The sequence below is a fragment of the Montipora capricornis genome, unplaced genomic scaffold, assembly GCF_036669925.1.
Source record: "Montipora capricornis isolate CH-2021 unplaced genomic scaffold, ASM3666992v2 scaffold_286, whole genome shotgun sequence".
Lineage (NCBI taxonomy): Eukaryota > Metazoa > Cnidaria > Anthozoa > Scleractinia > Acroporidae > Montipora > Montipora capricornis.
The window spans coordinates 17,501-32,500 of record NW_027180026.1 but is presented as its reverse complement, the minus strand read 5'-3'; the positions used below and the strand labels follow the sequence as shown (position 1 = coordinate 32,500).

Genomic DNA, 15,000 nt, shown 5'->3' with positions numbered 1-15,000 from the left:
ATGGGTACACTTGCGTAGGTTTGCGCCCACCGTATGGAGGCTCAGTGAACCGTTGACCAGCCGTGTCAAAATTGGTTGTTAGCGAGCCTCGAAGGAGTTCGAAAATTTGAATATTTTTCGCTGTTTCTCAGCAATGGATACTCGCCGGACCTTGAAACCTGGTCGAGGAGAACGTAAATTTATCCTTGTGGCCATCGCCGGAGTTTGAGCGTGACTGATGCCGGAGAAGTGTGAATTTTTTCGGCGAGATCTGAGGTAAGTTAGAAATGAGTTGCCAGCCATTCCTTTATTTAGGGAAGAGTGACGACTCGGGAATTTGAGAAGTCGCTTAAATTGCATTCAATCAGGCAAAAAACCACACAAAAAGCAAGAAATTCACCATGACAATAAAGTACGGCTTTTTTATTGAGAACTTTTGTGGGTAAATATCTTTTTCAGTCTATTATCGAGATTCCCATACAAATCCTTATAATTGTTTACCTTCCGACTCTGGGCTGCCTGTGGTACGAACGCCTGATAACGCTCTTGGAGTTCCTCGCACACCACTCTGTTGTTTTGGCGGATCGCATTCTGAGCAACTTAAGATCTTTCATTAAAGCAGAGTTATATCGTTGTTCCATTTTCAGACAAAATATATAATTAGGTTTACAAACACGTTATGCTCAAGTTTAATCGAGGTTAACGCTCTCTTCCCGCGTTTTGTACCGAAGCAACCGGAAACGGCGAAAAGTGAAAGTGACGTATATTTCAGCCAGTTTAAAATTACCGTAATGGAGGAATTTCACTCTTGGTTTGATGAAACAAAGCTGACTCCATACAAACAAATGTTTTTGGATAATGGGTATGATGACCTAGAGGTTCTTGCGTCTATCACGGACGGTGAACTTCGTGAAATTGGGGTACATTTACCTGGTCATCGAAAGAAAATTTTGCTCAAGGTATCTTGTTTAAGGAAGAAGATGAAACTCGACGAAGATGGTGAAGATGCAAAGCATGTCCCTAGTGATAAATATAAAGGTATGTTACGGTTTATTGTTGCTGTTATATTTTGCAAAATTTAGTAATGACGGTATACAACAGGAGACAGACAACAACATATTATGAACGTAACGCACTTTGTATCTTCACGTTAATTTACATATTTGAAATTTGTTAACCACAAGCCCTGGATCTTTTATTTTCTATCCGTAACTATACGAATATCTCGCAAACTCCAGGTACGAAGAAAGTAGCTTGCAAAGATTTCATTTAAAGGCTTTTATATCGCCGCTTCCCGGACTGAAAAATTTTCAATGGGAAGCAGCGTGCACTTTTTGTTTGACAGCTGTGAAAACCATTGGTGGGGTTTTTAGACGCACTCTATAGATTTTTTGGTAAATGTTTTGATATTTTTCGTTCAAATATTGATACTTTAAGGAAAAAGATGAGATTTTTTTAACTTTACTGGAAATTATCCGGATAGATTTTTAGCCGATTTTCCGGGAATGTTCTAGCTAGGCCAAGTGGGTGTGACAACCGACAGTCTAGAACACAGACGTTTAGAACATGCTAAAAAACGTAAACAAAGCATTTTATTCATTTGCATCAAGATTAAAACAAGTAATACTACGAAAACCACCGATCTGTGAAATGGGCCAAAATTATCGAGTCACTGCCCCGCCCACTTTCGTTAAACATTTTGATGAAATTCCTTTCCCACGGGCTTAAGGTGTACAAAACAACCGCAGCAATGGAAAAGCACGTTTTCAAAATTTATCTCTGATTTCTTTGGCAATCGCGAAAAACCTTCCCACAAACAAACCTGTGGTGAAGTCTCTGCCTTTCCCGATAATGTCCTGTCTAATCTTCATTTTCAAGTCTTCTCCGAGAGCCTTTCCACGATTATAGAGCCTTCCATATGCGCTCAGTTCTGCCGTTATCTCTTAAGAATTTGAACTATTTACAAGCGAAAGTGGATGGGGCAGAGACACGTAAATTCCCACCCATTCCACAGATCGGTGGTTTTCGTAGTAACATTGTGAACTTGTATTTGGGAAGGAAATAGGAAAATCACAGAAAGGTTTACCTGAAACAGGGAATTCACAACGTAATCACTACTGGTGATTATTCAAATCAGCAGCGGTTAAGTCGAGTATGTGTAAAAACAGTCCTTTCGATTCAGAATATCTCTTGCTTCTCAAACCCTCTCCGCCCACTAACGCCCTCAACTGGACTCGCACGTAACTGAGTGGAAAGGTCACAACCGTTGACCTCGTGGCTAATTTCTCGCGCGAATCTCCAAAAAAAACCCTTGTGTTTCGCAATGCGCTAAAGGAGGAGAGATCATTTTTCCGTAGGTCGTTTTTTTTTTAAGCTTCTTTGTCAAAACGGGGACGACAAAAAACAGTGGCCAAACGCTGGAGTAGCTGGCCGAAGAAAACAAACAAAAGAATGCGCGTAGCAAATGTCAAGGGCATCCAGCGAGCAAGTGAAGCCAAAAAGCCTTTCAGAGACATTTCTAGGCTACTTGTAATGTTTAACGACTGTCTAAAGAGTTGTTTTTATCGCCTAGAAGAATTTGATCTGTTCGGATATCTTAGCTGAAAAGTGTCCGAAAATTATTGGGAATGGTTTCTTCATTTCAGAAATTGCAAGCGGGACGTTACCTTCGAAAAACTTCCCAGCGAACCATTTCCTCATGCGAAACTGCTAGGCGGGTGACCTTTTCAAGTGCCAAAAATTGCATAAATATCCTTTCCGAAAACGTGATGGACTACTTTTTCATCTTTTTGGGTGATGTTTTAGTAAAGAAATTTATAGCTGTTTGGCAACGTAGAACTGAAATTCTTAGAACAGTTTGTCTCTCTTTCAGCATCGGTATTTAAGCTGCGGCTACACGAGCGATTTTTTGCTCACGCCGGTGATGCGATTTTTTCAAAACTTGTCGCGTCGCCAGAGCGCGATGAAAATCACACGTACAGCCACCCTTCAACTGGCGATTCAACTGGTAAAAAAATCGCAAGAAGAAAGTCGCCAGAGTTGAAACTTTTGCAACAAAATGATGGTTACCCCTTTATAGCCACACTGCAAAATTGTGCCCACGCTTGCGACGCGACTGAAGAGTATTTAGCCAATGAAGTTAAAGGAAGAATCGCTTCTCTTCTCTTGACTCGCTTTTTTTGCCCGCTTGATATGACACTATGAATTAGTGAGCGATCATCGCAGTTACGATACTGTAGCTTCATTCGCGATGCCAACTTTCGCATCTTCACTCACTGATGTATTTTTATTCGTTCTTTGCTGTTTTCGCTTTTTCGAACTATAGTCCATGCATGGAACTTTCCGTGGTCAATGTTAGCGGTTATAACTTTAATAATACAATTACGGAAAATGTTTCGTAGTCAGAACAACATAACACTATGCTGATAAACTGAGAAACCAATTCGCGGCATCCGTATTCCCGCGAAAGCCCTCTCGGCCATAACGTAAAACGTTCATTTCTCCTCCAATATATATTTGTTTGATTTTTTTCCAGAAATTAGACATTACTCTTCGACCATTACTTTGACCCAACCTGAAACCCTAAACCCCGATCTGAAGGTATAGGGTAACCTTAACTCCGACTTCCTCGCTAAAAAAAAACTTTCCGACAAATGGGGCGCCACCTTCTATGGTACGCAAGTTTTCACGTTCCCAACTTCAGTGTCTTATAACGATCGCCATCGGTTAGATCGGAATTCCTTGCTGTTGACAAGGTAATACGGAGGTGATTCTCTATATCCAGGTTTGCAAGGTGATACATTTTCTTAACTGCAAGGCCTTTAAAATGCTTTTGAAATAATTTGATTTCACTTCTTCTTTTTACAGATGAAAGTTATTTGAACAATTTCGAACCGGTAACAGCCTTTGCGTCGCCATCCTCTGGACGAGACTTGATGGCCGTTGGCAAAACCAGGATCGGATCGGACCGGACCGGACCGGATCGGTTCGGATCGGATCGGACCGGATCGACAAAACCCGGACTGGTTCAATATCAAAATTCCTGCCAATAGACACACAAAATCCCTGGGTCACCAGTTAAGGTTACTTTCCACCTTCACGGGTGTCCTTCCGGAAAAAGTTCGTACTCGCGTTTCAATAAAATCATAGCAAACTATACATCAGAAGAAAGCTTAATAAATGTGGACAGTTTTTGTATGCAAGGGCCAGCTGAACAAAGTACAAGTGCCGGATCTTGGGAGATCTGACCAGCAAATAATATTTAGACTAAAAACTAAATAATTATGCAAGGCTGGTTGCACGGCTGTGAGGATATGTAGTTTTTGTTTGACCAATATTTCGTCGGGTACGGCCCGACTTCTTCAGGGAGTAATGTACGAGTTATGATTTAACTCCCTGAAGAAGTCAGGCCGTGCCTGCATGACGAAAAATTTGTCAAACAAACACTATATATCCTCACAGCCGTGCAACCAGCCTTGCATACTTATTTTGTTTTTAGTCATAATAAATGTAGTCTACGCCAACAAATATAGTTTAACCGAGTTTTCCTTTTATATTGTCAGGAGCCGGTAAGACGTGAGACCACCGAGGGTTCTCCTAATTAATTTATCGGGTATCGGATGCCGCAGCACGAGCAAAATGACTTCACAGTGTTGTTATTCACAAGCCATCAATCAACGAAATTGTCTCAGGCGTTTTCGATATTCTGATTGGTTGTTTAGACATCCGCATCTAAGGTTGGAGTAGCCAAAAATATGCGAGGTATGTTGTGTAAATGGACGCCATGAGAAATTATTCTAAATATCGGAATCTCCTGACAAGCTTTTGTTGATTGATGTCTTGCGAATAACATTGTGCAGTCATTTTGCTCGTGCTGCAGCATCCGATACCCGATAAATTCAACAGAACCCTCGGCGGTTTCACGTCTTCCCGGCACCAATCTTAATACTTACCAAAAGAAAAACTCGCTTAAGCAGTATATTTATCGTAAACTACATTCACTAAGCTTTCTTCTGATGTTTAGTTTGTTATGATTTTATTGAAACTAACGCGAATACGAACTTTTTTCCGGAAGGACACCCGCGAAGGTGGGAAGTAACCTTAACTGGTGACCCAGGGACCAGGGATGTAATGTGTCTATTGGCAGGAATTTTGGTATTGAACCAGTCCGAGGTTTGTCAATCCGATCCGATCCGATCCGATCCGATCCGATCCGGTCCGCGCCGGTCCAGTCCGGTCCGGTCAGATCCGATCCGTTCCGATCCGGGTTTTGCCAACGGCCAGACTTCATGGAAGATTCGTCAGCCACTTTGATTAATTCCTGTAAGCAATTTTACACGTAGGAAATGTTCCAAAAATTAATTCCTTTTCGCATTTTAAACCTTGTATTACCAATCATTTCCCCGGTCCCTTTTAATAAGATATAGCAATGAATAAGGGTAAGATTTACCCTTATTAATAAATTCCGGGCTCAAATTGTGTCAAATCAGCGGACGTGGATTCAAAATGGGATATGTCGGAGCAAAAATAGGTTTGACCGGACAATTTGACCGGCGCCAGCTGGGAAATTATTTCAGCTCTGTTCACCAAATAACTATAATACAGAAAAGCGTTGTCTTGACTTCGATTAAATTTAAAGTGGCCAGTATTTCTTTCAATTAGTGGTAATTCGTGCTACCCTTCAACAGGTCAAAATAGCTTGGATGATGATGTTTCGCAACCGGGAAGTGTATCATCAGTATCATCGCCATCAGGATCTGGGATTGACTCCTTGAGAGGTTTGTTTACCGCGTTTCAATTTTTATTAATCCTTCAGTCAATATAGAAAGTAAAGATATAGAATTCACAGCGTAATTGCAGCGGCTTTTAAAGTTGATAATAATGCGATCAATAACCAGCGCTGGTGCGAATTAATCATACATATTCCCTTCAGTGGCAAACCGTGCAGTCAAGGAACATGGCAATTTTTTTTCGTTTTAACTTTAGCTAAAAAGAGAAAGCAGTCCCCATTTGCGAAATGGGTGAAAGGTCCCTCTAAGGAGCTACCCATGTATCAAAAGGCAGCGGAGAGAAAAGTTAAGCTGTTCTCCTGTAAAGAAATTGCAGATGCTCAGGGTTTAGAAAAAATAAGAAGATTTTGGAACGAGAAAGCCGAGGAGTTGTGCCAGGACACAGCTTTAAAGAAATGGAAAGCTACTGCTATTCATGGAGTCGTCGACACTGCCTGGACTCTAAAGAAAACAGTGATTTTGGTGGTTGAGGCAAACAACACAAGGGAACAGGAGTTAAGAGAAGTCAAAGACTCGTCTCAGATAAAAAGGCAAAAGGCAGAAACAGTAGAGGCAAAAGGGCAGAGAACCCTGTCTAGCCACCGGGAACTGTTGCGAGTCAACGAAAGACTTCGAAGACTTAACGATAGAAGCAACACCACTTCCGAAAAAAAGAAAAAAGTCGCTGAAGAAGAAATTGCTGCAAAAACAGCACTGGGCGAGCTCAAACTTGCGCAAGAGTCCCTGAGGAAAGCTCTCCAGAACAAGCGCAAGTGTCTTGCCGCCCCAACACCTTTTCAGGGGGTCCCTTCAGATGTTGTTGAAGACTGCAAAGAGCCAACCACAGAAGACATTGATGGAATGTTAGAGACAGTACTCAAACGCACAAGACCTTCAAGAGACGAGGACGAGGACGAGGACGAGGAAGAGGAAGAGGAAATCTGATTAGTTACCCCCTGCATTTTAACCAAAAAAGATTGAAGTTTGAATGTCTGTGAATACGAAATTTTTACTGGTTTTCAGGAACTGATAATTATCGATTAGTTGTGTCGGGGTATCTTTTCTTACCAATTTTTTTTTGGTTTCAATTTTTGTCGTTATTCTCCTGTACTGTTTTTTCGAATGACCGGCATCTGTCCTTAATTTATAGTGGAAATTAGTCAAAAAAGTTAAGGAACTTACGGAAGCTATGAAAGTGCTTGAAGGACACACACACACATATATATATGTAGTAAGCGAAGCTCTAATATTGTCGAGCACTCTTGAGGAAAAATCGGGTGACATATCCAGTGTTTATTTGCTGTACTAAGAGTGCTCTATACCATGTGGTAGGGCAATTATAAATGAATGAATAATCAGGACACGATCATACGTTTGCCTCTGGTTTTCATACAGATCTGTTTCGTACAGGACGTTTAGTTTGTCCTGCACTCATCAGTGTGTAACAGATCTGTATAAACAGATCTGTATGAAAAACCAGAGGCAAAAGTATGATCGTGTCCTGATTATTCATTCATTTGCATATATATATATATATATATAGTCAGAGAAAGTGAACTGGGTTTCGGTCATATATTCGATCTACAGATCTGTTTCGTGGGAGTGTATCCCACTCGTCAGGACCTAGATGACAATGTTAATTCGTGGGTTTTTATATTCCATTCCCTTGAAATTACAATAATTAGGTGTTTTTTAGTAAAAATTTGTTTGCATGTCTACAGGTGTTCGCAAGTTCTGTTCTTTTGTTGAGGGTGGCAAGCTCTTGTTTACATATAATGTAGAACTTTTCTAGCACGCACAATTTGCATCTTTTGGTTGCATTAGAGTATGGGTGTGCCTTATCAAGAATTTTCCATCTGATCGTGTAATCTACTCCCGCTTCCTTTAACTGCCACACATGCTTGCAATTGCCGCAGGAAAGGGGACTGCCCACTAGAGAACCAGTGCCTTACTAAGGGCATCGTATACCAAGCCATCGTAACAACAGAGCAGGGGAGTGAATGCTACGTGGGTTTAACCGACACAGACTTTAAGTCTAGATTTGCCAATCACAAACAATCATTTAGAAATGAAGTATACAGCAACCAAACTGAGCTCAGCAAGCATGTGTGGCAGTTAAAGGAAGCGGGAGTAGATTACACGATCAGATGGAAAATTCTTGATAAGGCACAGGCATACTCTAATGCAACCAAAAGATGCAAATTGTGCATGCTAGAAAAGTTCTACATCATATGTAAACAAGAGCTTGCCACCCTCAACAAAAGAACAGAACTTGCGAACACCTGTAGACATGCAAACAAATTTTTACTAAAAAACACCTAATTATTGTAATTTCAAGGGAATGGAATATAAAAACCCACGAATTAACATTGTCATCTAGGTACTGACGAGTGGGATACACTCCCACGAAACAGATCTGTAGATCGAATATATGAACGAAAACTAGTTCACTTTCTCTTACTAGACGAAGCTCCAATATTGTCGAGCACTCTTGAGGAAAAAGCGGGTGACCTATCCAGGGTTTGTATATATATATATTTATTTATTTATTTATTTTATTTTTTTTTCTATATCGGACTTCGTTTTTTTGTGTGTTTTAAATTCGAAGTTGGTTTTCCCGAGCATCTAATTTCATCTTTCCGAAAATCGGAGTTTGTTCTTTGAAATTAAGAGAATTTTCGAAATTGCTGAAATTGGACACACGCCAACTGCACACCGAAGACTCGCTGAGCTCCACACTTTAAATCGCATTGTAATGTCTACTCGTTAAAAACAGAATCATAGTTCTACGACGGCCGTTGCGCAGTCATGCAGCGTTCTCATTTGCTTGTTTGTTCGCGTCGTTGTCAATGTTGTTGTCTGACTTTGCTACAAACGGTTTGTAGTAAAGTTTAGAGTTGCACGCGAACTTGTCAGCCAATTCTTTTCGGACCTCAAGCTAGGGATCGAATCCAACTTTACGATAAAAAACACAGCGACATTGAGAAAACAAGCATCGTGGAAGTGTGGCTATGTTTTGTTACTGGGTTGGCTATGGCAAACCCAGTCGAGGTCTGCGTTTAGTTTGTTGTTTTATTTATTTTATTTTTTTCCATGTTGGTAAAAGTCTTGCCTGTCACTCCCCTGGTAAGTGGTGTCTTTGTGCATAGAGCCTTCTGCGCGTATTTTCTTAGGATCGAGAGGGTAGTGGAACTGCGTAGATTTCTCTGGTGGACACAGTAGAATCATTAGCGAGCTTACGCAACAGGACGGCTGGAAGACTCAGGACGGCAGAATGGCGAAAAAATGTGGCGCGAGACTGTGCATTCTCAATCTTACGCGACATTTTTTCGTCATTCTGCCGTCATGAGTCTTCCAGCCGTCCTGTTGCGTAAGCTCGCTATTAACTTAGCCTGCAATAGCGTCGAAAGTCATGTAACGCGAATGGCGTTTTAGTGGATCCTTAAACAAAATATACCCTTATGGAGCTCAATAATGGAAAGTCAGTTGGATAAACTAGGCAGGAATCTCAAAAGCGACGAGTACTGGACTTCGACAACAATCTATCGCCCGTCGAGACGAAATCAAAGTGAGCTGTATTTACCTGAAGTACATGGTAATTTGACACGATTGAGTTTCTTGTCTTCACGCACGCAATGAAATAGGAAGAGGTTTTCGCCTCTAAGAGCAAATATGTTGTTTGTTTCAATAAATTTTTCGCTGGAAAAGGATTCTGTGGTATTTTCTGCCTTTGTGAATTATAATATCATGTTGTGTATTGAATTTTCGAGCTTAAGGTTGAAATGTGATATGGGAGAAGTTTTTTAGTATTGCTCTGTAAGCAGGAAGGGTTCACAGGCCTGTTGGAAGCGTGCTTGAGTTTCAACAAAATGAGCCCCAAAATCAGTGAAAACTTGTGACGCAGATGAATAATAAAGTAGCTGCTATTTCCAAAATGATGGAATTACCTGGTGATAACTAACGTCGTACGCGTCTTGGAGAGTAAATTTTGACTTTGCATAAACAAGAGTTAGGCGATTGTGATCTTTGTTTTGACTTCGCTCATTTCATTGTCAAACTTTATAACACTTGACAGAAAAAGAAACTTACAAAAACCCGGTATCTTGCCATCATTTGACACAGATGCTTCACTGTTTGGCTAGTAAACATGCCGCGGTAACTTAATCACGGCGCCCGCTGAATTCCGGCCATGTCACTTTCGATTTTGCAATTTACTTGAACGTGGCAAAAATCTCCCAAAATGTTTGTCGCTGATCGTAACTTTTTATATTCTATATTCACGGTTCAAAATTAATGTTGTTTTCATGTCGTAAATATGTTATTCTCGATCGACCGTCCCGGAAACTTCCTTCTGCTCTTTCTATAAACTGTGTATCAATAGTTATTTGCTTTTTCATCAATATTTGTTTTGCATAAAGCAAGCTAACAAAATCTGTACCTTGCTGAGTTCGCATTTGTTAGCGTTAATAGTATTTTCGGTCAGATGCTTCTGTTTTTCGTGACGGGTTTATTGTTTTGGTCTCCCATCCTAACACTAACCCCGCGAAACAGGGATTAACTTCAGTGAAGTTTAGTATTACAAAGCTGTCAGATGCTCAGAGGGCACACTTGTGGTGAAAAGAAGTTGTGAGGGAATTTGAAAATTATCAACATGTCAGCCCAGAAGCCAATGTTTCTCGCTTCTCTTTTATTTGTTATTCTTCAGAGACTGGAATGCTGTATTTCAATACCACACAATTCAGTGCCTGATTTTCTGTAGCACGTACCACAGGCAGCACAGTGTATGCTTCACGGAAGCATCTCGTTTCGTTTTAATTGTATTGCGGAGAAGGTTTTTAGGAAGTAAACATAAAAATGTGGTTTTAAAATGTGGAGCTCAGCGAAGCTTCAGTGTCTCTAAGAGTTAGTGTATATTCCCCGCAAAAACTCCAATCTTAGTCGAAAATTCTCTTAATTTCGAAAAACAAACAAAAATGTTACTTTCGTAGCTTTCGTATGTTCCTTTTTTTTTGTTTTTGTTTTTATTTTTTGGCTAATTTCCACCATAAATGAAGGAAAGATTCCGAACACTCGAAAATAATAGTACTGGAGAATAACGACAAAAATTGAAACAAGAAAATTAGGAAAAAACATGACACCCCGACCCCGACCCCGGCCCCGCGTTTTCGCTACTACCGATTTAAAGACGTTAAACAGACTACAAAAAGTTCTTACAGGGGTAAAAAAAAAAAAAAATTGAGAATAATTTGTTTAAAACTACATTGACTAGTTTGGCAAGACATTCAAGAAGTTTATTGTTCGAACAAAAATGCCATACTCTGTGATTTCCACACTTTTCAAAACTAGAATCAATTAAATTATTATTGTGAATGATAGTAGACGTCTTCTGCTTGTTTATCTAGCGTGTCTGGAGCACATGGTCCTTTAATCTCACAGAATTGTGTTTTCCCTCAAAATATTCGCTTGTTTTCGCTTTCGCTTGAACATATTTACCTTTATATCGGTTATTTGGGTGGTTTTTGGCAAACAGACGTTAATTATCGTAATGCGATCACTTCCGTTGCCGTTAGCAACGGGTCGCAAACTTGACATGTTTATCGCATTATCATATTACACATTTGATCGCTAATCCGATTATTCCAAAAAATCCAAAAATATTCGTGCCTCATCAGTTTTCGGTCAAATTTTGGTACAAGACAGTAGATAAAATGAAGAAAATTTTATTTTTGCATCCAAAAATTCGTAATCATCGCTAAAATGACCAAATTTTGCCTGGAAAATATTTTTTTGTGTTTTTTTTGTTAAATTTTTTCGTTCAATTTTCGCTTTTATAAAAGGTTTCAGTTGTCTGTAAATAAGTTATATGCTGTTGGAAAGGTTATTTTCTTAGCTTTAAAATGATGTATTTTTTTCCCCTAACTTTAAATATTTTTTGAGAAAAATCATTTTTTTGGTCGGTGGCTGTTTAACCGCGGTTTTCTCGCGGTTGGGAAGGTAGGGAAAAGAGTTAATTAATAATCACCTGGACGGCAGCCAATCATTGCAGACAACGAAATTATACTAAAGAAAGAAAACGTAAAAGATGAATAGGGGAGGGTCCATTTCGTGAGCCTGGTATCAACATAAAACGCCTAAGATCTGGAATCTCGTACTAGTCTTCTAATTAACTGTAGAACCGTTGGTTTATGGGCAGTGTACGGTCGACTTCCGATTATTGCTAATAATTTAAACTCTTTCATTCAAATTGTTCTCGTGACCCAACTAATTTAACTGCTTACGTGTCTCAGGCCGCACTCTTTAACTGCTGCGAATTTATACCAATGTGAGTCGAGTCCTTGTCAGCTGGGAAAATGAACAACATCTTTAAAGGAGATGCCAGCGTCGATGTTCTTGCTGATTTACAGGCGCAACTTGAAGCCCGGACGAAAGCAGCCGTCGTGATAGAATCGATAGTTCTAATAACCATTGATATCGTTGCCCTTATTGGAAATGCCATCCTTTGCTACATCATTTACCGAAACGCCAGTCTCCATAATTCCACGACAATGTTCATCGTGTCACTCGCCTTCACAGACCTGCTAACTGCCACACTTGTCATGCCGCTGACGATAGACGCCGTTGTCCACAGTAAAAGGCGTTTCAGTGACACGGTCTGTAAGGCACATGCATTCGTGATGTCAGTTCTGGCCCAGGTGTCGATCTATCTCATGGCTATGACAGCCTTTAATCGGTACGTTTGTGTTGTGAGAAGGAGCCTCTACAAGAGGATATTCACCAAGAAGCGGACCCTGTTCATGATAGCCTTCGTGTGGGTTGTAGCGCTTTTTATCAATGGTCTCCCCAACGCGCTGTCTCTGGACGATTTCTTCTTCTGCCCTGGGTGCCTCGTGTGCTGGAGACGAATGATGTCTCCCGGAGCCATATACGGCTTCAACTCTTGTTTTTATGGTTCCTTCACAGTGGCGTACGTGGTAATTGTGGTGTGCTGTTGGAAGGTGTTCCGCGCCGTATCACAACACAACGCAGAAGTCGCCACAAACCTACGCCAAGGATGCCATCATGAGGAAGTGTCCGTATCAAAAGCAGTGGCAAGCATCGTTCTGTCGTTCACGCTTTGCTGGATCCCAGGAGAAGTAATGCGCACCATGGGTAAGATTAACCCACTTCTCCCTCCACGCCAGGTAAAAATAACGCTAAAATTGTTCTCTATGGCCTGTAGTTCTTTCCTTACCACCAATGTTAATCTCCGACAATAAAACGACGAATTGGAATCTATCTGTACAGAATAATTTCTAAGATCTTTATGCGTGTGTTTTTGTAAGGGCTCAATATTGAGATTTGCCCTTTTATTATAAGGCCGGGCAGTTTTACTTTGAATAAGGCAAAAATTTGTAATGGAAACTAATTTCACAAATGAGAAAGTTTTTATTTTCTGGAAGCGAAAGGGCATGCAAAAGTTTGTAACAAGAAATAAATGAGAAGAAACAACAACCACATCGTCACTGTTATAGGCTGGCATCTGCTCCCAGCGGCGTCTTGTAAACTCTGTCTGTTTCCAATTTAGATCTCAAATTGATCTGTTTATTTGAGAATATTTTTATAATAAGATTTTCGTAAAATTGAAAATGGTTTGAACCCAGGAGTCATATCATTAAGTAAAGTACGATCGTCCGGGTGAGTGTAGTCCTGAGAAGGACTGTTTGAGATGACATTGACTGACGTTTCGACAACCTGAGCGGAATTCATCTTCAGAGTCAGGTTGTCGAAACGTCAGTCAATGTCATCTCAAACAGTCCTTCTCAGGACTACACTCACCCGGACGATCGTACTTTACTTAATAATAATATTTTCACTGTGTATTTTGTACGTTTCCCCTTTATTGTTTCTTACTTATTCTTGGTGTATAGCAAGCTAAACCGAGCCATAATACTGAAAAACTGAAGAAGCTTCCGGCGAAATTAATGTCCATTTTCGATGCAAATTGCCATTATTTCCATAACTATTGTGTTTTGCCTCTGCATTGTACTGTGCCACTACTGCGAATAAATGCTTAAATTAGTTTTCAATTATTGCTTGGTCGTAACTCATTGCCCCAGAATTGGAATGTGCGAATAAGTTCGATTCCTGTAAGGACACCAGGACATCTTTTCCTAGTTATTCATTGATAAGTTCACAACATAGTCCTTTGGTTGAGAGCCTCTTCTGACTTGCGTTAAAGAGTCCAATGGCAAAAACGTATCAAATTACTTGAGCGAACCCAAGTACCAAGTAGCGAAAATTTATGTTGGACCCACATTTTTTTTGTTAGGTTTACCTCGTGGCAACATCTCTTTGGTTCTTAAGCAGTGCAATCAACCCATTTATTTATGGCGTTATGAATAGTGCATTCCGCACGGAGTACAAGAAGATCTTTTCTGTCGTCGCAGTCAAACGTCCAGTACGAGTTTCGCCTGCCAACATTTCCACTCGCCTGGAAGAGACGTCCCCGCCTGGAAGTGCCACAAAAGATCAGGGACTTTAAGGCGCTGTTACACTGTGCAACTTATCTTGCAACGCCATTTCTACAAACGTTCTCACATTACGAAACAAGGTTCCATCCAACTTGTCTCATTTCGATGATCACATAAGATTAAAGGGACACTTTCATTAGCTAATTAATGCCGCAAACCGTTGCGACAGAAGTTGCAGGACAGGTGTTACAAAATAGCCAACGCCTAAAAATTTCGTTGCAACTGTTGCGGAAAGTAGAACTCAATTCTACTTTCCTCAACGGTTTCTGAAACTGATCTCGAACCGTTTTTCGCCGTTGCGAGGTATGTTACATTGGGCAATGATTCGTGAAACTTGTCTCGCAATGGCGTTGCAAGAGACGTTGTACGAAAAATTGCACAATGTAACAGCGCCTTTAAGATCCACGACGCGGTCGTCAACGAGTACGCCACAAAACAACAAGAAGAAAATAATTGCGCTGCACGTGTGACACGCGTTGTAACACAAATTTTTGCGGTACTCTCCACAACAACGACGTGAAATCACAGTCAAATTTCAGGTTTTGACGACAACCAGAGCTTACAAATGTAAACCTTTCATTCTCTATATTTACTCTGAAACCGCTCGTACCATTTTTTTTTAAATTTTTATCGCAAAAACCTTACGATAAGTGACGCTTTCGTCTACGACGCCGCAGTAGATTTTAAAGTCCCTAATGAAAACCAGATAGAGCCGCCTTCTGGTATTCTGGATTGTCTCAGCT

General features: G+C 40.5%; 2 protein-coding genes across 2 annotated transcripts; both read left to right on the top strand.

Annotated features, from left to right (window-relative positions):
• Nucleotides 1–770: 770 nt before the first annotated feature.
• Nucleotides 771–6,692, top strand: LOC138035170 (uncharacterized). The gene is made up of 4 exons (XM_068881995.1): nt 771–1,017; nt 4,542–4,547; nt 5,667–5,756; nt 5,965–6,692. Exons 1-4 carry the CDS (start codon nt 771–773, stop codon nt 6,690–6,692), a joined length of 1,071 nt encoding a protein of 356 aa, XP_068738096.1.
• A 5,405-nt stretch (nt 6,693–12,097) lies between these two features.
• On the top strand, nt 12,098–14,872 carry LOC138035169 (melatonin receptor type 1B-B-like). Its single transcript, XM_068881994.1, has 2 exons — nt 12,098–12,928; nt 14,056–14,872. Exons 1-2 carry the CDS (start codon nt 12,098–12,100, stop codon nt 14,266–14,268), a joined length of 1,044 nt encoding a protein of 347 aa, XP_068738095.1. The 3' UTR covers nt 14,269–14,872.
• The last annotated feature ends 128 nt before the right edge of the window (nt 14,873–15,000 follow it).